This window comes from Lagopus muta, chromosome 6, assembly GCF_023343835.1.
Source record: "Lagopus muta isolate bLagMut1 chromosome 6, bLagMut1 primary, whole genome shotgun sequence".
Classification (NCBI taxonomy): Eukaryota; Metazoa; Chordata; class Aves; order Galliformes; family Phasianidae; genus Lagopus; species Lagopus muta.
In genome coordinates, this window is record NC_064438.1 from 25,963,263 (window position 1) to 25,989,139 (window position 25,877).

The 25,877-nt window shown below is 40.2% G+C and overlaps 1 protein-coding gene across 13 annotated transcripts in view; it reads left to right on the forward strand.

Moving 5' to 3' along the window:
- MIDEAS (mitotic deacetylase associated SANT domain protein) overlaps nt 1-22,171 on the forward strand; it is a 63,025-nt gene extending 40,854 nt beyond the window's left edge. For all 13 annotated transcript variants that reach the window (XM_048948512.1, XM_048948511.1, XM_048948521.1 and 10 more), the window contains 12 exons: nt 892-2,578; nt 7,357-7,677; nt 8,670-9,015; nt 9,489-9,555; nt 13,044-13,186; nt 14,028-14,131; nt 14,971-15,046; nt 16,248-16,336; nt 17,485-17,634; nt 17,846-18,019; nt 18,313-18,512; nt 19,506-22,171. In XM_048948512.1, coding sequence (XP_048804469.1) covers nt 1,127-2,578; nt 7,357-7,677; nt 8,670-9,015; nt 9,489-9,555; nt 13,044-13,186; nt 14,028-14,131; nt 14,971-15,046; nt 16,248-16,336; nt 17,485-17,634; nt 17,846-18,019; nt 18,313-18,512; nt 19,506-19,728 — 3,345 coding nt within the window. In that variant the 5' untranslated portion in view covers nt 892-1,126 and the 3' untranslated portion in view covers nt 19,729-22,171. The remainder of the gene's footprint in view (nt 1-891; nt 2,579-7,356; nt 7,678-8,669; nt 9,016-9,488; nt 9,556-13,043; nt 13,187-14,027; nt 14,132-14,970; nt 15,047-16,247; nt 16,337-17,484; nt 17,635-17,845; nt 18,020-18,312; nt 18,513-19,505) is intronic.
- Nucleotides 22,172-25,877: the final 3,706 nt, after the last annotated feature.

Genomic DNA, 25,877 nt, shown 5'->3' on the forward strand with positions numbered 1-25,877 from the left:
GTTCACCCACTCCCAGGAAACAAGGGCATCACACGTGTTACTTTATTGGGAAGACAAACATCACTGTGAATGTTCCCTCCTTCCTCCTTCTTTTCCCCAGTAGTTAGTGTTGAGCACAATGCCATGTTGTATGAAAAGTCCCTCTAGTCAGTTTGAGGCTGTGCCCTTTCCTTGACTTCCTGTTTCCCCCAGGTTTCTCTGTGGTAGGTCAGCATGAGAAGTAGGGAAGTCCTTGGCTCTCTGTGTAAGCACTACTCTGCAACAACTAAACATCAGTGTGCTATCACCACTGTTTTCACCAAAAACCCAAAACACAGCATCATACAAACAATTAACTTTATCCCGCCCAAAACGGTGACAGAAAGCAACTATGATTTTGGGGAGTTAGGAGAGGATGATGGGCTGCTGCTTGATTTTATTTTATTTTATTTTTTTCCAAAATATTCACTGGAGCATCTTGCTGTGTGTTTGGCTGCAGCCTTAGTGTGCGTGTGTGTTTGAATGTCTTCGGGAAATGTGGCCTGACACATTATTTTTCTCTTTGGTGAGTCATGAGGTTTTTGTTTTGTTTTGCTTTGTGTTTTTGAGTTCAGATTATCCTGGCTAATTGTCCAGATGAGAGTTTAAGAGAAAAGCATTTAGAGCTTGATTAGTCAGAAGTCTGTGTGCAATTGGGTATTGCATCATGCAAATATATGATACCTATTTTGTAAAACTAAGTTGTTTTACATTCTCTTAGCAAGTCATATCTATTATTTCTTACACACACTGTCCTGATCTTTGTTTCCGTCAAAAATAGATCAGATATGCACATAACTGCTTATTGTATGAGTGTTTATGTTTTAGTTGTCTGTAATTGTCTTGTTCATTGTAATTGCTTCTCTCTTTCAGGACCTACACCTAAGTGGACCCTACTGACCTGTGAACAACGAGGAATAACAGTGGAAAGAAGTGTGAGAAGCACACAAAGAAAAAGGAAGTGGAGGCACTTTCATTGGGACTTCTTTCCTGCCCTTTATTACTAATACTGAATGGAAAAGAGAGATTTATGTGCCTTTATTCCCCCAGCCTCAGGGATGGGTGTATTATAAATACGGTGTGTGCAGTTGGAAGAATAGACTGAATCATGAATCTTCAGGCACAGCAAAAGTCTTCAACCAAAAGGACTGGGAAACGAATGACTTATTTTAATGAGCAAGATATAACTGTGTCATCAAAAGAGCCACAGCAGCAGCTTAAAGAAGGACAGTATTATGGTCATGGAGGGAATATTCCAGCCTCCCAAACTATGGAGATTCCTCACACAGCAGGATTAACAAGTGCCCCCAGCAATGTTGCTTTGATGAACTCAGTTTACAGTCAAGATAGGGGAGAATCAATGATGATGTCCCAGCCAGTAACAGCTGTCAAATGGCAGAATTCTCTAATGGGAAACAGGTTGCCAGAGAGAGGTGATGCCCACTGGCAATCTCCATCTGCAATGTGGAACCACAGTATGGTTTTTGGAAGCAATCCCAAAGGACCCCACACCAATGCAGGTGCCCCAGGCTTCTATGGTCACCCAGAAGCCCTTAAAAGAAATCAAGAGAAAGGTGTATTTGTGTCTCAGATGGATTTGTATGAAGATGCAGTTCAACAAATGATGTCCCAGAAGGCTCAGCTGGAGCAGCAAGCTCTAGTTAGACAGCAAGCACAAATGAATTCCTTTCATCAGATGCAGAAACAGCAGCAGCAGAATCAAAGTCTGCCATTACAGCCTTTTCAGCTTGCATTTGGTCACCAAGGCCAGAAGCAAGGACTTCCTGAATTATTGCATGTCTTTCAAGAAGCTCCAGCTTCTTCCACTCCAGCATTTACTGCTCAACAAAAACAGCAAGCTCTTCCTCAGCTACAACTGTTTGAAAATTTCTATCCTCAGCAGCAGCAACAGGCTGCCACACAAGCTTTTGGTCTACAGCAAACTACTTCCATAGCACAGCCTCATGTTGCAGCTGCAGCACCTCAGCATCACATGATGGCACACCAGTTTCAGCAAACGGAGAGGAACCAGGAACTATTCAAGGCTCTAACAGAGCAGAACCAACAGACTGTTCTACCTCAGACCCAGATTCCTTTTCCAAGAAGATCACGGAGACTCTCCAAAGAAGGCGTCCTGATGACATCTACTGGAGAAGTGTTGGCTTCCAAGCAGGCAGAAGAACAATCCGGCAATTTATTTCTCCATCACTGGCAAGCGCATCAGCAAGAGGTCCCAGTACAGCAGCCGCTTGAGTCACTGACCCATACCAAAAGCAGCTATTCACATCCCAAGAGAATGGATCAGGGGCAGAAGGATGTCCTGGCCAACAGTGAACCATGCCAGGTAGAAACAGACGGGCACACCATCGCTCAGAATGGCAGAGATGCAGAGAAACAGACATTAGCAGCAGAAGAAAACACTTCAAGAACTAATGACTTTCAGGGTGTTAGAGGTGGTGTAATACAGAGTACGCGAAGGAGACGGCGTGTTTCTCAAGAAGCCAATTTGCTAACTTTGGCCCAAAAAGCTGTTGAGCTGGCTTCTCTTCAGAATGTCAAGGTAAGGCATACGTCCTAGCCAGTGTAGTATGAGGACTGTTTTAGACAACAAAAGAGGGCTGAAATGCAAAGGAATTTATGTACTATGCAGGATCGTATTGTCTCTTAATGCAAGAAGCTCTGTAGTGCAGTAGGGGCAGCTCTGTAGTCATAAGGGCAGTTATACTTCACTAATACTGAATGAGATTTTAGTTCAGTACTCAAAAAACAAATGTTTTCTGCTTAGGCTTCAAGCTGATCTGGAATTTAGGGTGACAAATATAAACAATTCACATATCTTTTGACCATTCTCCTCCTCTTAAGTTATGTCTACTGCTTACCTGCTATTTTTCAGTTATAGAGGTTGAGGTGTTTCTAAACATGTTGTGCTATCTAAAATTACGTAATGCTACTTGCTTGTTCAATATTTCCCATATATTAAAAGCCTAAGGAAGCCTAATTTCCTTAAAGAAGTTGTGCTGCTTATAAAATCTTTTTTTTCCTCTGAGAATGTCCAGCAGCAGCTGCTCAGATTGATAATCTGAGGACAAAGTCTGCATGTAGACTTTCTGTAGGAGTTGAACAGGGAAGAAATTGTATTGAGTGACAAGGTAATTCTCTACTACTATCCTTTTAGTGTCCCATCAGTCTAACAGTCACTGGAACGTATACAGTTTGGCAAGATGGCAAGGCTCAAAATTAGCAGGAGAGACAAGTGGTAGCATTTTTGTTGTTTGTTTATGAGGTGTGCTTTGTAGTTTTCTTTTGGGTGTGGTTAGACTAATCTTTCAACGAGTGCCTCTTATGAGAAGCTAAGATACACTTTTTTCTGTGGAAGCTTTGCTAGGGAGTGATGAAGTACAACTGTTAGAGCATAAACTACTTTTACCTACAGGTTTGCTGCTCAAGTTGCTGACCAATCAGATAACAAAAGGAAGGAAAGTTTTTCCCCTTCTGTTGGTATTTGTTTTTCCTAGTCTGCCTGTGGCTGTTTTTTCCCAGTCTTATCCTTAGAGGGATATGCTTCTTGAGTAAAAGAACTGGGGTAAGAAACAGTGAGAAAAGTAACCATCACCTAGTCCATCTTGTACAGCAACCAGTGGCTGTCACTGTCATGAATCCTTTTTCTCTCACACGGGTTGAAGAAGGTGTTTACCAGCGGATTTGGTACAAACTGCAGTCTGATCAACACAGTGGCAAGAGAAAACTCACTAAGCAGCTGGGAAAATGGCCTGACAGGTGAAACAAGAAGTTACTCGCTTGAGGGCTTGTCTGCTTGCGTTTCAATTTATAATGCAAAGACCAGAGAAAACACTTTGACAAATGCTCATTCATTCTTTGTAGCAACAAGCAGCTTGTTTGCTTCCATGGAGGCACTAACTGAAGAGGTTTTTGTGTTTGGATCTCTTCAGGCTTCCAGGATGAGGTTTGGAAGGAGGTTAAAATTCTTACCCTGTGTCTGATAAACTTTGTCTCTAAGGAGGTTGGATATCATATGAGAGAAAAAGAAAACATTTTGAAGAGAGTTGTCTTCTCTTACCAGTGTCTTTCTGATAGAAACAACCAAGAAGCCTTCCCTAGTACAGATTATGCAAAGAGCATATGATTGGGCTATAGGATTAAATTATTGATAAAAGAAGATATATTCATAATTTCAATCATTGTTTGAACATTGCAGTGTAGTAGGTATATGTGAAAACATTATTTTAGACAGCAGTATTGAAATATATGTGCAGTGTCATAAATGATGCTTTGCACCAGATCTGCCCATCTACTCTGTCTGCCCTTTTAAGATATTTTTTTGCTGCTTACAGATTGCAGTGAAATCTCAACTCTTAGTATTAGTGTTTCATTTTGAGTGTATCTGCTGTATTTGACATCTTTTAGAGATGACTTGAGGAGTACACATGGTTAATATCAAAATGACTGGATTTCTGTGGATCCACTGAAAGGCTCTAGGCCAGTAGTGCATCTGTCAGTATTTATGCAAGAGAAAATGCAACAAGTTGCACTTGTTGGAATTTGTCCAGCATCCTTCCTACCACCTCTTCTGTAATAGGGATACTGAACTGGCTGAAAATCACTAGCAATTTGACAAATGATGGGCCTGTCTCTTGTCTGATGATTCCTTTTTGCCTACCTGTGAGCATAATCAAACAGTTTACAAAATTATTTAGTTTTATTCAAATAAATAGCTTGACTCCAAAATCAATTGTATTCCTGCCTAATAAATAAACCGTAAGTATGTGAGAAATCTCACTGCTGTGGAGCAAAGCATCTTATTGGAGGCTGTCTGAGCTATGTATATTTATTTCTCAGAGGTGCCTTTTCTTTATCTCTTCTACTGTTCAAGTCTCCTCCTATCCCTTTTCCTTAGAAGAAATCATCTTTCCCGTCTTCAGAGAAGAGAGTGCTTTGCTGGTTACCTCCCAGACATGAAAATAAAGGGAGCACAGTTGACCCATCATAGAGCCAAAGCAATGTGATAGTTTGTGTGTGATGAGCTGCCATAATTTCCTCCTTGCAGTCAGGAAAGAAGTTCACGTCTCTTGACCTATGAAGGCCTGTGTGTATCACAGAGGAAGTATCTGAGATTTGTAGACTGGTCAAAATTGGTGCTTCTTCCCATATCAGAATCACCATTACTTCTTTGTATTGTCATTAGTCTGTCAGGTACCTATGAAGTATTTACCAGTGTTTGTAATAGTGATAGCTATGCAAGGAAGAAAAAAACCACAGTCAACTGGTAAGAATGAGACCTTTGTCAGCAGCAGTGTCAAAAAAAACTGTGTTTTCCATCACATTATAGTGTTAAACAGTGCAAGTAGCCAGAGACCACTCTTAATGCTGATGCACAGATATCTACTGTTGATCTCACTGCTGAAAGAATATTTTGGAGGTATACCCAGTTAGTTAACTAGTCCTCAGTAATAGCGTGATAATCAGCACGGATCTCCTTGATGAATGGAGACCCGTATATAGCAGTATGAACCCGTGAGTTGCTTCTTTGGCCAGCTTTTTCCAGTAGATGACTTGTTTATCTCTTTAGAAAGATGTTTCCGTTGGTTTCTCTTTCCTGAAGGTGAGAGGCTACAAAAATTTGCAAGCGCCCCTTAATATCTATAAGTAGTGGTCTTGAGCGCCATATCTGTCAGAATGATGGATGTCCTTCAAATCCAAGGTTGGTAACCTCTTGGGACAGTATGGGTACCAGTCACCATTGTGGAGTGAAGGGAGATCCTCAAAGCTCATGGATTCCTTCTACAGCACAGTCTGTGCCAGTTGATGCCAAGTGTGACTAATCAGTTCTATGTTTCATTGTCACGCAATGGAGGGTGATACCTCCAGTCTGTGAAGAAGCAGCCAAATTTTGAAACTGCTGGGCTGTTTATGGGATAAAGCATACTGTGCTACTCTAATAAAATATCTTATAGGTAGGAAGTCCTAAATCTCTTTTTTCTGATTAATTTTATTTACTCAGGCTTAGCACCTAGATTTAGGCCTCTTGGAGAGTCCAGAGCTCCAGCTTCAAGCTCTGGCTGATCTGACATCTTGTGATGGTGAGGTAGCACTTCTTTGAATATAAATCTAGTATTGAAGTGGGACTTCATTCTAGTCCTTTTAGCTGTTAGTTTGATTATTTGTGCACCAGCTAAAGCTAGTTCATCCACTCTCCAGTGAAGCCAGCTCTCTTGATCTGTGACAACGCTGAAATGACAGAGTTTTGAAACCTTACAACAGAATCTTCTTATGCTAAGATTTTTTTATTAGGATTAGGTATTCATAGTGGCACATGATCTCTCATACAATGAGAGATAATGTGCCTTAGTTTCCACTTCACAAAGCTGTTCACATGAATTCTTCATTAGATTGTGACTGACAGAGAATGAATTTGCATTCTAATCACTTTCCGAACACAGCATGAAGTTTGAGTGAAGTTCTGAAATGTCTAAAGAAGCATTTTCTACAGCTTCTAGATGATGCTTCTCTGGAGTTTGAGAAGGAGTTTTGCATCCCTGAAGGAAGGTATTGTTGAAAGTTGTCCTTTGACATCTGGCTTCCAAGTGAACTGGCAATTACTTTGAAGGAGTGGTCTGAGAATGGAATGAACACGCAGACAGTCATTTGAAGGAGTAGAAATCACTTTTCTAGAAGTTATCTTAAGTTATTTGGTGCTCCAGTACCCGTGTGTCTGTTCAGTAACTCATCACCCATTCTTACGTCCTTGAAGCTCAGTTTTTTAGAATTTCCATGAGTAAAAGAAAGCAGAGATATGGAAGCTATAACACCAATGCAAAACAAGCTGGCTTTTACTTATGCTTTGTTGATTCTACTGAGCAAAACTTCTTCGGGAGGTTTGGAAGGCAAATCTCAAAGGCTGCACTTACAGATAAGGAATGCTGCTGTTGAGTAAATTGGAAAAGTACACTAGAAACCTAGCTTACTTTATTTTCTTTTTTTCTTTATGAGAGATTTAAGGTTACCAAGTTTCAGTCTTTTCTGGTATAGAAGTCTAACATTCGAAATTAAAAATTTGCAGCTTATGGTCATTACTAAAACTGAAGAACCTTTGAGGAAGTTATATAGCAAAGCGTTTGAGACCTGAAGGAATCCTCAACTAATTCTAACAAATGTTGATCATGATTTTGTCAAGTAGTCTTTTTCCTCCAGTAATGCTTTTCAAATCCCTTTCAGCTTGCAAATAGCATTGAGAAAGTTGATATACTGTGCAAGTGAGAGAGCATCTGATTCATTATGCAAGCGCTACAGAACTTTTAAGTTATCTGTCTTTCTTCTCAGGAATCAGATACTTCAGAAGAGAAGAAAAGTGTGCTGGTAGCAGCTTCAGGACCTACAGCTGCTAAAAGTGTTGTGGAATTTGCCAGTTCTTCACCAGCTCCCAAAAAAGCCCGGGAGGATAGCAGCCTTGTGCCTCTTATCATTCCTGTATCTGTGCCAGTGAGAAAAATTGACTTGCAAAACCTTGAAAAAGAGAAGTCTGAGGATGGGAAATTCCAGAGAGGCCAAACAAACGATCGAACTCCCTGTGAACGCAAGCCTTCTGTGATAGTCACTCGGAGGCGATCTAATCGTAATACTAACATGGAAACCTCAAATCAGGTATGGGCAGGTGAAGAAACCAAAGAGAACCATAGCTGTTACTTCTAATTATGTATTTTTTACCCATAAACTTTTCTATTAAAGCAGTTTGATCTCATCCTTTGAACTTGGGATGGGACAATGTTTTGTGTTTGTTGTTTTTTGTTTTTTATTTCATAATATTGCCATATATTTGAGGTATCACTGGCTTTTCATTACCTATTGCTCCTACAGTACAGTAAACCAGTGCTCCACTACTGAACAGTAGAGTAAATAAAGCCAGATGGACAATAACACTGAAAAGAAATATTTTGTCTCCTTGAGAAAATAATTCTTTCTCCATATGTATATAGATAGTAATGAATTGTGAGTAATGGGTATATATCTCCAAGAGTGAATAAAATGGAAACTGAAGATTTATTCTTATGAAATTTAAATCTCTTTCTGAAGTTTTGGAGATCAGTACTTTAATGTTCCTGTTCGTTGTATTGGTGGTCAGTGGGTTTTTGTTTTTTAAACTTTTTTTATCTGTCCTGTTGAGAAGTATAATGGAGTATTCTGATACCAAAGATAAATGGCAGGCATCGAAGGAGGTTTCTGTGCATTTAAATGCACAACCATTTAAGACAACACAGTGATATTTTCTGCTATTCTCTTATCTCTATTCTAATATCACTTTGTATGTGTGTCAGAGTTCTGCTGTGCTTATATGCGCTCTTTACTAGCTACCATCAGATCGTTGTCATCTTTCCAAAGGTTGAATCAGACATATTTGTGATTGTAGTAAAATATAGCTTCATAAATGTTTGGACATAGTGTTGCTACCTAATAGATCCCACGTAGCTCCCTATCATCTTGCGCTTTTTCCCTTTGCTAATTGTTGAGACCCACACCCTCCAGAGATGTCCTATCAGATTTTGAACTACCGTGGAAGAACATTGTCATATTGCTGGAATTTTTCATGTGATTTAAGGCCTTATAATGAAATTAAATATATAACCTTTTTCTAATAGCATGAACATGCTGTTCCAAAGGATGAAGCAGAGGGCTTTGCCCGGAAACCAAAGCAGCGCCCAAGACCTGAGCCACTCTTCATACCACCAAAAGCTGGCACCTTTATTGCACCACCTGTTTATTCTAATATTACACCGTATCAGAGCCACTTACGGTCACCTGTCCGTCTGGCAGACCATCCTTCTGATAGGAACTTTGAACTACCTCCTTACACTCCTCCACCAATTCTTAGTCCAGTGAGAGAAGGATCTGGGCTATATTTTAATGCTATCCTCTCTTCAAGTGGGCATCCCGTTCCACCTCCAATGACTCCTAAAAGTGCTCACAGAACTCTGCTTAGATCAAGTAAGTTCCACTTTTTCTTTCCCTTCTTTCTTTCTTGGCTAATTTGTGCTTAGCAACTGTGGAGCAATAGAAGGATAATCATGACTTCTGGAGTACGTGAAAATGAGATTTCTTGGTGATAAAGTCTGGGTAGCTAGGATGAAGGGATTGCAGTGCCCCTTCCATCAGTCCATAAATGTTAAGATGCGTTCACAAGTAATCTCCAACACCCCCTACTGACATTCTCAGGAATGGAAAAATCAGTTCATTTTCTATAATAGCCTGTCATTATCTGGGGCTGAGTAGGCAGTAAGTAGTTATTAGTAAGTTGTAAAAGCTGAATTCTACTGGGACTTACACTTGGATCTTAAACTTCTTTAGCATATGGGTACCTGTTTTGAAATATGGATAGCTCTGACAGATCTATCATCTGTGTGAAGAAAATATCTTGTGAGAAGGTGATGAGTCTGAGCAATTCTTTCTTTGCCTTGCAGACAGTTCAGAGGTTACCCCTCCCGTTCTTTCTGTGGTGGGAGAAGCCACCCCGGTCAGCATTGAACCGTAAGTACTCAGCAGAGTCTTAGCCTGGTAGTAAACCTGCTTCTCTTCCCACTCCTAAACCTTTGACCTGTTCCATCTATAGTTGATATATCCTCTTAGAAACATTAAAGCTATTCCTATTAGTGGCTCAAAATATAAACGGTCTTTTAAAAAAGCACCTCTGTGCAATAAATAACATTTGGGCAAATGCACTTTTTAATTCTGGTGATTTTACCTACTTTTTAGTATTGGTCAGCAGAGTGAGTTAGGTGAGTCTCTCTTGTTTTGTTATATACACTTATTTGGAAGATCTATAATTGTTTGAGAGTGGGGAAATAACACTCTTTTAGTGAAAGAATAAAGAAGAATAAGGACAAATGTAGGTAGCTTTCAGATGGGCTCCGCAGATTTCAGGTTATCCCTGTGGCAGGTATTAGCTTCAGCACAAATGTGAACATGGTTTTGTTCCCTTTTAGACCAGCTCAGTCTGAAAGCATGGTAGCCATTTGCATGCAGTGTGGCCAGAACTAATAAGCTTAATTAATCTTTTTAGCTGTTTGTATGCTGGGAAAGCTCAGATATTAAAACCCAGTGGCACTAGGGAACACAGTTTGGAAACAGAGAAACTGGAATTATGATTTTAGGCTTGGTGCCAGTCCTGTTAAACCTGTCAGGAAAAGCGAAGCTGCAAGTGTCTCTGTACAGCTCTTGTAAATTTCAGGAATGTTGTCAGAATGAATTCCTGCAGAACTGCAGCAAGGTAGTTCCAATTTTGTTTGAACTCTTGCAAAATCTAAGCATAAAGATGTATAGCATGGTGATAGCTGTGTGAAGTAACATTCATGTGGCTCTACATACCCAACTCCTTACAGTCAGGAATCTCTGCTCTAACTGTAGTGTATCTTGCTAATGTTTGAAATTTAATTAGACCATCTCCAAATAAATATGTTGTCTTCTACTTCAAAAATTATCCACGTTTTAAAGATTAGCTGTAGCATTTGCTGTCAACTTATAGGACTTTTTTCCCTTTCTCTCTCCTGCCTGTTGGAAGTTCAGGTTTTGTACATTTTTGGCAGCTGGCTGTCGTGAGCTGATTGGAACCTATTGCAATTGCAAATAAACTCAGGTTATTCTTGTCACCTTCACAAATTCCCTCTGGGCCCAGGGTCTGGCTCCAGAACAACTCAAGCAGATAATCACTATTTCTTTGCTCCTGTATCTTGTATCTCACCAACAGCAGATCAAATTCATAAACAAGCACACCTTTCGTTTTGGTTTGTTTTTAATCAGTTTTGACAATAGCTTAACTCATTGTTTTGTTGTTGGTTGAAGTGAACCTCTTCCAGAACAGATGTTTTTGTTTTCTCAGTAGATCTTGATCACCATTGCATGATACTATTGGCTGTGGATTAAGTTGTGGATGAAATGTTTCAAATTTGTTACTATAAAATTCAAATCATGGTGACTTTTAACTTCCTTTTGACAAAAGAAAATGAACTTGCATTAGTGTGCAAAGAGCTGTCTTGTTATCTTAAGACAGTGAATAGATGTTTAGGCAGATTAGAGAACTTTACATTTTAAAATCACAAGGTAGTGTCACTTTGTGTTGTGAAAGTAATTCGTTTACTACTTCCCTGCTAATTATGTAGTAGTGTTGTGGTCTGTTGTGTAGACATATCTGCTTTCTTTATAGAAAGGATGGCAGGAAACATTTTTAAAATTATTTTTTGTTTTTAAGGAAAAAAAAAGTACAATTTGATCCCTTGGTTTGTATTCTTGATTCTGTTAAAAGCTGATTGTAACTTATGATTGCCACATATTGTTTTCTTAATTGCTTGCTTTGTCAGACCTTCTGCTAATGCTTCTTAAAAGGTTATTTGATTGCAGAGATTTGGAATAGGAAATGTACTAATGAAGCTTAATTCTTCTACTTGGGAAATAGATTAATAGGCAGCTGGTGTCACAGATCTGCATGTCTTAAGAGTCTTGAAGTTCAGTTCCTTTCAAGTCTTCCTTGTAGTCACTCCTCAGCTAGCCTCAGTTCTGAATGATGCCACATGTAATTGTACCACAGGATGTCCCAGCAGCACTGATTACGGGCAGTAGCTTTTGCTATACTGAAATCTAGGCTTTCATGTTAAAGGAGTCATGGAATAACTTAGCTGCAGTGGATCTTGGGAGGTCACTTGGTCCAAGCCCCTACTTGGAGCAGGCCAGGTTAGTTCAGATTATGTAAGTAACTGATCAGCTTTTGTGATGGAAATCTGGTTTTCTTTGCAGGTGCAATACTTGTAGGCTCTTACTGCATAGGGACACAATAAATCTACGTTTGGTTTTAGGATAAAAGGTCATTTCTGAGATATCCCTCCTAGCTTGCGTTCTTCTGGTTCTTCAGCCACTACTTTCCCTCTCACAAATGAGGCCAGAAGAGCCTCATTTGTGCCTGGGGACACAAAATCTACCAAATTTCCCTAAGTGTTAACAGACTTCTTATGTTTCCACTTGACAGCAAAGTCAGTTGCTTGTAGTTATCCCTTCTAGGGTGGGTCAGTAACCATACCTTTTCTTCCACTGTAAAACTGCATGCCATACTAATAAGTGAGACTAATTACAGTGAGCAGAATATTCCATACGGATATCATTTTGCAGTCCATTAGTGTGCTGAAATGAGAATGTATCAATGTTTTTTGTTTTGCTTTTTTTCCCTTTAGTGAGGTTTTCTCAATCTTGCATGAAATCTCTTGCTTTTTGTTTTGCTCTCATGCTGCATCTGACCAACAACATAATCAGTCAATATCACGTTTTTCAACAAAATATTCAAAGAAGGTGAAAGTAGATATTCAAGAAAGGTAAATAAGTGGAAAACTATAGTTTTAATAGGTTTCTATACCTGTAAAACACTCAAAACCAAACTGAGTTCTTCCTAGGGTTCTTTATTCTCCATGCAGCTTCCACCCTCAGTATATATGAAATTGAATTACTTTTCAGAAGCAGTATCTATTCTGTTGAATCTGTTTTCTAGACACCCTGAAATACTTAAAACTGTGGGCATTACAGGTGGGATGTTTTCAGCTGCCTTTGTTATCCCCAGTCCATGCCATGCTGCTAGACAACATCCCTAGCACTTTACTTTTGACTGGAGCTAGAGATCGTGTTTTGGGGAAAATGACAGGCAGTATATGATGTTCTGCATAAAGCTCCTCTGTTACATTAGTTATACCTGAATGTTATCACACCATCACCTACTGCCAAGGAAGTTTTCTGAGCAGTTATTAGGAGATCCTACTTTAAGTGCAGTTCCAACTACTGTTGATCAATAAGACAATGGAAACTGACAGTGAATATAAAACCTCTTATCTTCTCAGTTGTAATGCACAATACCTGAAAGCTGTTCTTGCTATATGACAGAGCCTGCTGCATTTGGTTTCTCCATAATTGGCATTTTTACAAGAGATGAGACTGTTTGGATATTGTAGAAATTACCTGACTGTGACTTATCTTTTCTGCAGGCGTATAAATGTTGGAACTCGCTTTCAAGCAGAAATCCCTTCACTCCAAGACAGATCTCTAGCAGCAGCTGATGAACATAAAGCAGAGCTGGTGTGGCAGCCATGGGACGACCTGGAAACCAACAGAGTCACCCAACAGAATGGTAAGAATGTGGAAGGCTGGTACATAGGGCTGAGTGCCATAGCTGAGGTAGAGTTAACTACATGTCTACTGTAGGCATAACTTCAAATAGATCTTCCAGTTATCATGGCATACATAAGTGGTCTTGAAAGCAATCTTAGGAGTAAAACTTATTTTTCTGGATTGTGTGTGGGGGCTGGGAGGTTGATAGGCATTTTATTTATCTATTGAGATAAAGTGAGACCATTATTACGTGTCAAAGAGAGACTTGCATTCAATGAAACTTCCTCGTCAAGCGTAGTCAACTTTTAAACAGATGCTCTAGACATAATAGTATTTGGGAAAATCAAGTTGTAGACATCAAACAGGAGGTATCAGGAGCTGTGTCCGCTAGTTAGCAGGCTGAGTAACTGTCTGCTTTTGGTGCACACAGGCTGTGGCATGTATAGATACTGAAGAGGGAGTGTGGGTGGTCTTTAGAAGAAGAATTTTTTCTTAAAAAGAAAAAACGGTGTTATGAAATGAAAACTTGGTATAGATGATAGAATAGAGGGGGGATTAAAAAAAATCTGAGGTGAAGGGAGATTGGAAGACATTACAGGACATGAGAGTTGGTAAAACAAAAACAAAACTCCATATGTAATTAGTGCTGCTTATGGCACTCTGCTCTGTGACTTTGCAGTCTAATTAATTCCTTTGTCCAAATCTGACCCAAATAAATTTGCAAGGTCATTCATCATTTTGGTTTTATCTTCTGTTATTTCTAATCCTGCTTCAAAAAATCTAATTAGTCATGTGAATTCTCTAGGAAACTCAATTTTAATCTTCTTATCTGAATTTGTTTGCTATCTCTTTGTGAATAGTGGAAAGCCTGCTAGCTGCTGCCTGCTCAAGCATTTTTCCTGGAGGTGGAACCAACCAGGAGCTGGCACTGCATTTCTTACATGAAGAAAAGGGAAGCATTCTGGTGAGTCTTTCCACCTTTTTGTCTTGACGTGGTGAAAGGTTTTAACAAAGGCCAGGTGAGCTGTTATTTGACAAATCTGTCCTTTGCTTCTAGTTCACATCGCTTAGCGTCTCTTGGAGATGCTGCTGTCCCTAAAATGTTCTTCCTGATGTACACTACCATCTTCATTCCCTAGTGTTCATATTTCAAGCCTCAAACTTTTGACTTTTTAACAGAGTGTCAATCTAGTAGACTGAGTAAGATGAGACTGCCTAACGAATTTTAAACATTGTTTTAAATGTAAGTGGAGAGGCTTACCACTTGTCATTGGTATCCAGAATTTAGTGGACAGTTCTATGGTAACTGTTGAGTCATGGCCTGAACCACTGATTGAGCACCTGGGGAAAGGACCAGGTCAGCCCTGGAAGCACAGGTGAAGGCAATTAGCTGTGTGACCAGAAGGGGTGGAGCCTGGCTGCGCCTCTCTTAGACCCCATTTAAGGGCTGAGTGCCAGCGGGGAAGGATCTCTGGTTGGAGATCCCTCCATTATGGAGTTTCTATTGTGAGCATAGATCCTCAGAGATGGGTGAACACTTTTTTTCGTAACGCCTTTCTATCGTGCTAGTCCCTTTGTCATTACTTCTTTTGTATCACCATTCCATTGCATTGATCTTTCTGAGTGTTGCAAAGTATGTGATTTTAAAATTGTCCCATTTCATGTCACAGGTATTAACTGTGATGTAGGAAAAAGAGAAGAACGTCTTTTCAGTTAGTTTACCAGAAAGGAATGGATTGACAATTACCTGATTTATTTATTTATTTATCTATTTATTTAAAAATTTTGTGTTGTTTATTTTAGGGAGCTCTGACCAAGCTGCTATTGAAAGGGCCAGTACGATCACCTACCCATCCACTGGCAGATTATCACTACACAGGTTTGCTAACCAGAATAACTGTGTTGCCTATATGTCTTAAGGGAATTCTTCCATAGTTTTCTATTCTTCTGGGGCAGTCTTGTAACATGATAAGAATTAAAAGCAACGCTTCTCCCTAGTAAGTCAGATGATGGCTTGGCAGGAATTTCGCATGTGCAAATCATGACACAATGTAAGAAACACTTCATCTCTCAGAATATGTGCATCTGTGAATTTGCATATGTGTCTATTTGGTTTCCTTTACGAGGGGAAAAAGGAATCTGATTCCTTACACTAAACCACGGCGAATGCAGAATGATTAGTTCATAAAGGAAAGACTGTGGCAACCTTGGGCACAGCCTCTTTGGCATGGTTTCCATACGGTGGGGTTAAGAAAGGGGTATGAGGGAAGAGGTCTGAAGCTTGCTGAAGAAAGCTAGGAGGTGAAGAGCTCAGCCAACTGTTGATACCTGTCATTGTTTCTGTGAAATGTACATGCCATAAACTATCTTTTTAGTGTCATACCTAATTAGGAATTGTCAGGCTGTGTGACACTAGTGAAGTTCAGTGATCTAGGGTGACCCTAGCTGCTTGAGAGTCCTGATGCAAAGTGGGAGAGAGACATTTTAGACCTGCTAGAAAGTAAAGAAATTGCATTTATTCATTATTACACATAGCTACTGTAATGCTGTTGCTTTGGCATATCTATAAGGGAGGAGGAGATTCTGGAATGTTTGTTATTGGAGGCAGGTATGATAGAATACTGACATATTTAGGATGTTATAAATTGTCAGAGTACAGTTTGCTGCTACATCTCATCTGCTATTGTGGATTTCTGCTGAAAGAGAAGTTCCTGTTCTCCTCCCCCTACCATTTTTTTTTAATCAAATGTAACGACTGGGCCACCACAGAGTGTGTCTGTTAAGCTTGCTGTTTTGTTGGAAAACATTGTAGTTCTTCTAATTAGCTGGTTTTAGCGAGCTGAACTGAGTTAACCTGAAGGGATGAATACTAGATCTAAAATGAAGTGATCAGAGAAGGGCCAAAGCAAAACAGTAAGGGATGGGTTAACACCAGCCTGTAGTTATGTAGGATTAGGTGCAAAGTGAGACTGTACCCTTCTATGTGTGCATTCCTTTTATTTAAAGGGAATTTGAAGAAAAAGTACATAGAGTTAACATTTGAAATTGCAAGGACTTAGTAGCAACTTTTTTATCTACAGGATCAGACAGTTGGAAAGTTGCTGAAAAGAAGCTTTTCAACAAAGGCATTGCAATCTACAAGAAGGATTTTTTCTTAGTCCAAAAGCTGGTGAGTGTTTTAGTGTTGCTGTCTTTTAATGGCAGTGATATCTTCTAATGTTTGAACATTTAATACACGAGATTAAATCCTGATTTTTTTTTCTGAAACCTCAATATTAAGCACTCAGAAGATTTTGTAGAAACGTTATAATCCAGCACAGCACAATCTCACCAGAGATGGCTAGAACAACAGTGGTTGGATTGGGTTGGCTTTTTTTATTTTTTTTTTGCTGTTGTTGTTTACTCAACCCTTGTACTTTCTGCATTGCCTCCATTAGTCCACACAGTGCAGATATCGCTTCCACGGGGCATATTTATAGAGTGCTGGTAATGTTCCAGTACAGCTTAAAGGACTTGCTTATAAAACTAAATAGAAACACATCCTTGTTGCTGATGAAAAGGACCAAAGAAGGATACGTGAATGATGCATCCTTTTGTGCTGTTTGCTGTTACATTGATATTTAAAATGATCGTTTGTATGTGTTTTCCATGAGGTGTGACACCTCAGTGGGAGGAAAGCACTTGAAGGACTGAGAGCATAGAATTGGGAGCTGCATTTGTTTTCTCTGAATAAAACATCCAAAATGCATTGAAGTTGTAAAAGCCCAGAAATTAAGAATATACTTCCAAACTTTTGAAATAGTTCCTGATAGAGAATACATAGATGGTCATAGATCTGTACTGATAATTGTCTATTGCTACATGTGTATGAAATGCATGTGGCCAAAATGGGAAAGTGCTGTAAACCTTCCTTTCCATTTTTGGAACGGTATTCTACTCTGGTCTTCTCCGAAGTGCTGCTGTAAAATAAAACTCCCATAAAACTGAAAGGCTGCTCTCAAGCCAGACAGCTCAATTGGAATGTTTCAGAGGCTAAGAAGTGCAATACACAAAGTGCCAGGTTTCGTCACCTTTACATTGGCCAGCTTTTCTTTGGGAAGCTGGTCTTGCATTCCTCAAAATGAATAGCATTGGTGGTAAGGAATGAGCTGTAGGCTGGGGTGGGCAGACAGAAGAAGAGAACATGGGAAACAAGGGTTTAAGAGCAGTTGTAGTGGGATTAAGACACAAAGTGTATTTACTGCACCCTTAGTGATTGTTTATAAGCCTTCTTAAAATCATGTAATCTATTGTACTTTTATGTTTTCCAAACACCAGATAAAAACCAAGACAGTGGCTCAGTGTGTGGAATTCTACTACACGTATAAGAAACAAGTGAAAATTGGTCGGAATGGGACCTTAATTTTTGGGGACATAGATGTTGCTCATGAAAAGTCTGCGCGAGATGAAGCTGAAGTTGACATCAAGGTAATTTCTTAAATTTCTCTCCTCTCTCTTGGGCTATGGCGCTAAGTTTGATTTTGTGTGCTGTCTTGTTTGGTAGTAGAATCAGGACCAAAAATAGGCTGGCCAGTGCAGAGTTCAGACTTATAAGCTTATAAGGTTATATGTCCTGTGTCACATAATGACATTTACTTGCAGACACCAAGGTTAACAGTTCCTTTATCTTCTGGTAAAGAGTTCCCACAGGTTTGCACGTGTTCTTCCTCTCAGAAGGGACTTTTTCAGTGAAGAACAGGGGCACTTGGAAGATGAAGAAGAGGAGGAAGAGGAGGCAGAGGAAGGGTTTGATAACAGAAAGAAGAGCACGCTCCTTCTCAAAGATGAACAGACACTACAAGATGATTTAATAGTAAGTGCTGCGTTGTGCATGTTGTGCTTTTTATACTACCTTCACTCTGCAAGTAGTTTAGAAAATATGAGGTCAACAGTTCAAGGTTTAAAAGTCTCTGCCTTCTTCCAGAACAAGGGCTGGGCTGAGGTAGTTTAGAGTGTTGCTGGTAACAAGACTGTGTGCCATTCTGGAAGAACTGAGATGAGTAAGGCAGGGAAACCCAAGTTAATTATTTATAGTTGATGTAAACATAGGACCACAGTGAGAAGTGGGTTTTGGTTTGTTTGCCTTACATTTCCCTCTCTCCAAAGGCCAATGATGCCAATATAAGGAGTCGAGAGGCAACTGTTACAGGCAGAATTGGAAGAAGGCCGAGGGAGACGACCATGAAGCCTCGAAAGCTTATTCCTGCTCCCGTGCAGAGAAGGCGGCGAAAACACAAGATAAAATCAGATGTTACCAGTAAAATCCAGAACACAGAAAACACATTTCCATGTAAAAAGTGTGGCAGGTAAGAGAACTTAGCTTCCAGCAGTAGTTGTGGAATTACAGTGGGGCAGGCTGGAGAGACTGGCAATAATTTTAATGAACCCTACTTAATCTTGCAAATAAGGGGTTTTTACGGTGTTTTTTTTTGTTTGTTTTTAACAATTTATGGCTTTGAGATGTCTTTCATATCAGAGGTATATTGATATTAAGATACTTCTACTTGGCTAATTACCTTCTGGCCATTCTTCAAATAGCATGAGACACTGCCTGCATTGCAGTGGTGTGTAGTATTTGGATGGCAAGAAAATGAGATCTCCATCTAGTTGTATCACAAGGGCTGTTAACAAATTGTTGCTATGTCTGGGACTTAGCTGATCCTGAAAAGGTATATTGTCGCTGTGTCCTCAGAGAGCACACTGTACTGGAAAGGTTAGAGCTGTTAGAAGGCAGATGGGTAAGACTTGACCCTGGCTGCTGGCAGAGAAGGAGCAGGCAAGGGTTTGTAAACCTGTCTTGTGACATTAGATGTCAATTCAAAATTGTTAATGGTGAGCAATAGAGGGATAGATTATGGTAGCGCAGAATTGGGAGGAAAAAGCTCAAATGTTTCCAGTTGTGTGCATAAGTGTCTGGAATGGCAACTGACTGTTGACTTCCATGTTTATTGTTTGTTTTTTTTTTGTGGTGTAGGGGGAATGGCTAAAAAGTGGGGCCCTGTTGTGTTAAGCAGCCACACGTGCGTTTCAGATGCCAGTGTTGCCTCTGAATTTAGAAAATATATTAAGAAACAAAGCAAGTATCTCAAGGATGCTCAGGATCTTCTGCTAATACTTCAACCAGTGCACTGGCACATGCTGAGGCAGAAGTGGTGTTTGCTGTACATGTTTTGTTGCAGTACCAACATGCTGAAGCTCACAAACTTGAGGGTTTGTGAGCTATGGAAAGCTCTTTCAGTGAATTAATGGAGGAGAAAGCTGTAAGTGAGACCTATGCTAATGCACCTATATTTCCTCAGGGTGTTCTACAAGGTGAAGAGCCGCAGTGCTCACATGAAGAGCCATGCGGAGCAGGAGAAGAAGGCAGCTGCACTGAAGCAGCAAGAGAGAGAGGCGGCGGCAGCAGCAGAGGCGGCAGCAGCAGCAGCCCACAGCCAGGCCCAGCAGGAAGAGAGCAGTGAGAGTGGGGAAAGCAGCAGTGGAAGCAGCAGTGGGAGCTCGGATGAAGATGGAGAAATATAGCAGTGAGCTAGAAATGGAGGGAGTAGCAAGGCTGGACCTATCACCCTCTCAGTGGTTTCACGTTTTTTTGCTTGCGCTTTTCTGACCTGAACCATCAGGTCTCAGTTTCAGTGCTGCAGGCCTTCTTGTGCCACACGTTCCACTTCATCTTGCCAATACTGACCAAACCAGAGTGGCAGACAAGAAGATTTTTTTCAGCTTGGATTTAAAAAAAAAAAAAAAAATTTCTATTTATAATCGTATCTGAGGTACACAATTAAGCAACGTCACCTGCAGTGGAAGTAAGTTCTCTTGGGTCAGTATGACCTCTCTTCTTGTTCTTGTCAGAAATTATGATAACAAGATTCTTGGATATAATGGTTTCCAGACCAGAGTTAGAAAATGGTGCTCTGCTCTGTGGTGACTGTATCCAGTTACTGTGATACTGGTGATTTCTAGATGCTTTCTTTCTTAGCAAGTTATTCTTCCTGTTACACTTTCCTGCCTTTCTAAGCATTTATTCTGGCTGCCAGCAAGTTTTGTGGAAAGATGGTGTGTGGTTTTGGCCTCTGTTTCACAAAAATGCAAAGTGGGATGAGCAAGATGTGCTTCCTCATTCTGAGAGGAAGTTTTATTTTTCAACGAACCCTGAGGTGGTTTTCTTTCATGCTATTAAGAACTCAGCAATGGGTGTAAGGTATCCTGAGGGATTTAAGTTGTCACAGGCCTTGTGGGTTTGTCTCCTAGTGGAAAACAAAATAGTTAGCCTTTGATTAACTTCTTGGAAGGTAGTCTGGGTTTCACAAGTGCAATTTGAAATGAAAACTGTTGGGTTTGACTTTGGTTAAATGGGAGCAAGTTTGTTTTGTGAAAGTGAATATGGACCTTGTCTGCGTGTTAGACTGTGTGCATCCCAGAGATGGGAGGAATGAACTCTCATCTCTATCAAGCTCCTTAAATCTCCCTGTGAATGGCTCTTACCTCTCAGCACATCCATTTATTTCCTGTGGCAGCCTTCATTTATCTTCTGAAACTGTTGCCATTGAGAGCTTATATTTGTGGGGCCCTTGTTTTCCAAATACTTCCTGTCAGACAGTATGTGACTGCATATGCAGGAGGCTTTTCACCTCCATGCAAGTGGCTGGGCAGCCGTGCCTGCTGTGTTATCCACTGTCGCCCCTTCGGCTGACTGAAATGCTGACTTTTCCTTCACAACTGACATGTGCTAATGGCAAAAAAAAAAAAAAAAAAAAAAAGTCTAGCCACCAAAAGCCTGCTGGTAAATGAAAGTTAAGAAGATGCAAGAGGAGTCCTGCTGACATAAACTGCACGGGATTGGTCTGTGCATCTCAATAGCCCACTTCATCATTACTTCATAAAGATGTAGAGAATCAGATCACTTCCTTGCTCTTACAGTCGATCTGTCTCAGCTCCCTGTTCTGGCTCCTTCAGTGCAGTGTGTGGAGGCAGCAATTTCTGGGTGCCAATAGCGTGTTGCATCCCATGCATGCTGCTCCTGTGGTGCGTGGCCAAGCAGAGATCTGGGTGGGTTACTGCACATGAAGTGTGCTGATTTATTTTTTTTTTTAATGATTTTTTGTTTGTTTGTTTATTTGGCTCTTCGGGCTGCTAGATGAATTTCAGGTAGTGTATCTACTTGTCAAGTTGCCAATGGAAAACGGATCTGACTTAGCATGCCATCTGGTCCTCTTTTCCTGCTCCAGGTAGTTTTATGCAACCATGGTCATGCTGTCCAAGTCTGGGAGGCTGTGTATTGTACCATATTTTCTTGTCATACATATGCCTTTTTATAGACTTAACAGAAACAGTTACTACTCTTAAAACTAGTAGCATTATCATAAGGACTGCACTTTTTTTCCAGTGTTGACAATTCTGCCCATCTGCATTTGATTTCCTACCAATGCTGTATTTCCATTCCTAATAAAACCAGGTGATCCTGTCAGTATATTGGAATGACTACTGCATGTCCCTGGGTCTTGCTGACAAGACTATGGAAGCAGATGGCATGTCACAAACTATTACAATCCGTTCATAAACTGCAAAGAACTGAAAGCTACTTATCGTTAAAGAGACGCTTAAGTGTATTGGTCTTCCTATTAAGATTTTCAGTGTTATTATCTTTTTCCTTTTGTAAATTGGAGAAAAAGCTTGTCTGCCGCTATCCTGGGGCCCTCAGTGAGAGCTGAAGCTTTAGCACTGGCTGTGCCAGGACAGCCAGTGAAGCAACTGGAACTCACGGTTCACTTCTACTGCTGGGATTAATTCCAGTGTAAAGTGATGATGCAGTTAAAATTCTGAAGTATGTTTCTGGGAAGTTGCCAGTAGTTTCCAGATCCTGAGACCTGCAGGGCAGAGCATCAGCTCAGAAACATGCAGGGCTTGTGGAAAAAAAAAAAAATTATATATATGTAAGGGGTTTAAAATAATGTAGATGCTGTTGTGATGAATGCATTTCCTGGAGTACTGATCTCAGCTGCAGTATGATGTACAGTTACTTAAAAAATCTGGGAAGTCCTGGAAGGACAGAATGAAGAAATAGAGATAGAGGTGGAAATGCACTCATTGAGAAACAAGGCAAAAAATGAAGATTGTTGAGGTTGAAGAAGAAGTCTGCCTAAACCTGGTAACTAAAATAAGGGTAATGGAACTATTTTAGGAAATGCTTTCACTATCCGTGGTAAAATAAAAATCAACTATTTAATCCTTTAAAAAACAAAAACAAAAAAAACAACCAACAACGTATTGTTCATATCCGGACAAACCAATGGCTCGCTTCATGTCTTGTTTCAGACAGTGATCAGGAGCAGTTGTTTAGGAAAAAATGAGGGAAAGTGCGGAACAGCAGTGTAGTCCCAGCTAGAAAGTGGGGTGATGAACTAGAAGAAGAATTGCATGTCCTCCCAGAAAACAGATGCACAGTTTGTAGTTGTGAGCTGTTCTCTGCATGGACAGGAAGTTCACACGTGCCTCTGTTTTACCATAGCACTCTGTGTAACACTGCCATTTCTCCCAGTACTTTTAGTTTCTTCAAGGACGCTGGTTTAACAATGAGCCAACACTTAGCAGTGGCCCTCAGCAATTTTCAAGGTGACTGTACTTTTAGATACTGCATAGCAAATTACAGTGGCAGATGACTAACAGGTGAAATCCAATGCAAAGATTTAAAGAGTAAATCGTGTTATTGCTTTAAGTACCAATGTAATCTTTCTAGACATGATAATGTTTTAAGGCAAGCATTATTACTGTGTTCTAAAAGGGCAGATCTACTGATTCTGTCTGCTTTAGGCAATCAATAAGTTTTGCCTCTTAAGAAGTGTAAGCAATTGAGGTGCTAAGAAAAAATAAGAAATTGTCTTTAATTGCACTGAAACTATGTATTCGTTACACACCAAATCCAGTACTGATGATTTCTCTCCCACTCTGCTGCAGCAGCAGAGAACAGCGAGATGTTACAGAGAGGCCTGTTGATGGAAGAAAATCTGAGCAGGGCTTTTTCTGAGGATAGCATGGCTGCTACAAGCATGGGTTAGTGGGGCTGACCAAAAGCAGTTAGGTATTACAAGTAAGTGGCAACAAATGTGTTTCTGTATTGCTGGTAGCCATCAGAAAACTTTCTGTCATGATAATGAGCGAAAATGTTTCTCTAAGTGTCTTAGTTAAAAACAAGCAGCACTAAACCTGCTGCCCACCTGCTTACAGAAGCAGTTTGGAGAGTACCTGGCATCTGAATTGGATCATGCCAACTAGCAAAGCGTGGCAGAGTTGTTTCCAAAAGCAAACAGACAAATACAGAAAAATACTGGGAAAAAAATAATCTCCCATCTGCTGTGGACAAAGTGTTTGAAGTGAATTTGTCTGATCTGGAATGAATTACAGTATTGTGCATAGGGGAAAATTACTTAAGTGGCTCTTCACTGCAGCACAGTGTTAATTTAAGGCTGTGTTATTCCAATTATGATTTAAAAAAAAAAATCAGTCTGTTCTGATGTTCTGACAACTTGTCCACTCGAAAGTCCTGTGCAGATTATTTTCTGTTTGAAAGCACTTTCACAGAACTCAATTCTCGCTACTCTTGCTGTTAATCTAGAAAAAAGTGCTGTGCACTCCCAAGTGGAGTTGGAAAAGGAGCATGTCTCTTTGTGCTAGCTGTCCTTTGTCTGGGAACAAATAGAAGATAAGGGCTGCAGCTCTGTAGCTGTGTGCTGATAATTTGTCCCTTACAGTGCAAGGTGAGACTGCAGATTGTCGTACAGCTCACAGAGGCTGCTGTATTTCCAAGCCATCGCCCAGCTGGATCTCAATGCCAGCTCCGGGTGTTGCAGAGATGCTGTGAGAGATTGGGCTAGTGGTCACGTTTTGCTCTGGTTGTGTGTTTTTTGCCTTTCTGCCTGTGTAGTCTGCCCTTTACAGATAGATTCATTCAGCCTTTAGATTTGTGCTCTGCATGGGATAGCATCTCCATTTTATAAGATGGTGTATATATAACTACTAGGTAAAGCATGCAGTCGTGATGCATATCTGATATAGCTACAGGTGTTCTGCTGTCTGGCTGCAAGAGCAACTCTGCATTTTAATGTATTGGATGTTTTTCCATTTAAAATTGGAGTGGCTTAGCTGAATAGGCTGCAGTACCCTGGAGAACTCACTTCTGTAAGCTGGAGGCCCCAGAACAGCTGCACAGACAGCTAGGCCAGGCAGGATGGCAGCTGCTTTGAAGGCAGGGAGAAGAGAGACATTCTGAAGCTTAAAGGTAACCCATCTGTTACTCCCAAACTAGTGATGGAATTCATGGAGTCTGGATTAGCTAACAAAACTTCTCATTTCACACAGCTGACACTTCAAGGTGTTTCTCATATTTGCAGCAAGCTTATCTTGAAGTCATCATCCAAAAAAAGTGTTTCCTAAACCAGAAAGAGCAAGCTCTCCCTCTCTTAGCTCTTATGCACCGCTTAGTTCTCCCTCAAGGAGCGGTCTTGGAGTCCCTGTGTATTTGTATGCTACGCTAAACAAAATGTGAGTGCGGAGGACTAGAGCTGTATTTGTCTCATCTGCTTTCATACAAAGGCACTTTTAGTCCAGTGATTACCTCTGCCAGAAACCTCGTTCTCAACCACATTTTCCCAGCAAGCATTCTGTGTTTTATCTTCTAATGTATGTCTGAAAGTTTATAAAGCTTTAAGGAGACAAAGAAGCAGCTTCTACAAACTGTTTGATTTTCACAGGAGTGAGTTTCTGTGTAAATTCTTCACTTGGGTTCAGCTGCTTTTCTTGCCCTCGTTCTCTGTGAGGCCAAGTGTTGTGAAGGCAGCCTCTGAGCTTCATCTGAGGAGTTCTCTTCCAGAGAGCAAGATTCCATCAACAGCTGAGCCCAAGAAACACTTAACTTCTTGAGAATCAAAAACAACATATATTTTTATAGAAATGTGTATTTTAAAAATCTGTTTCCTGCAGCTTCTCCATATGTATTTTTCCCCTTGTAGTTCAGATTTGATAAAAACTTTTTTGTTGAGTTCATTCTTTTTACGTTGTTTTTAAATTTGTAGTCGAAGCTTTGGTGTACTGTACAGGAGCAGTCAGCCTTTGTAATTACTGTATAAATGCTTTATAATAAAGTATATTACTTTTATTTTAGCAAGTGAGCAGACACTTCCTTTTGTGTGTTTGCTGCCTATTGGCACCTTTTAAAAGACTGTTACATGTTAAAAATGTACATATATAAATATATTTACCTGTTGCTGTACAGTTGTGATAGACTGGACTGAATTTATTTTTTGTGTGCTTTTTTTTATAAAATATTAATACACTAAAGGCAATCTTGCTGATGTGATTGTAATGTACTATGTAACTTATTTACTTAATATCCTCTATATATCTAAGAAACCCTTTTATTAAATGAGGTTTAAAAATAGTCTCAGAGGTGAGGGGTTTTTTTTGATACGAAGTGGTGGCTGCCAGGCTCAGGCTGGTGGTTTGTTCATACACAGGAGGCAGCTCTGAGTCCTCTTATGAGTCATCTTAAGCAATTCTGCTCTCTGATTGTATTTCCCTCTGTTTTCCACAGCAATTACCAGGACTGTTTCTCAGTATTCTCCTTGAAGATACCAGCCTGCGATGTATTTTAGGTCTTAGGTACAAGAAAGACTCTAGAA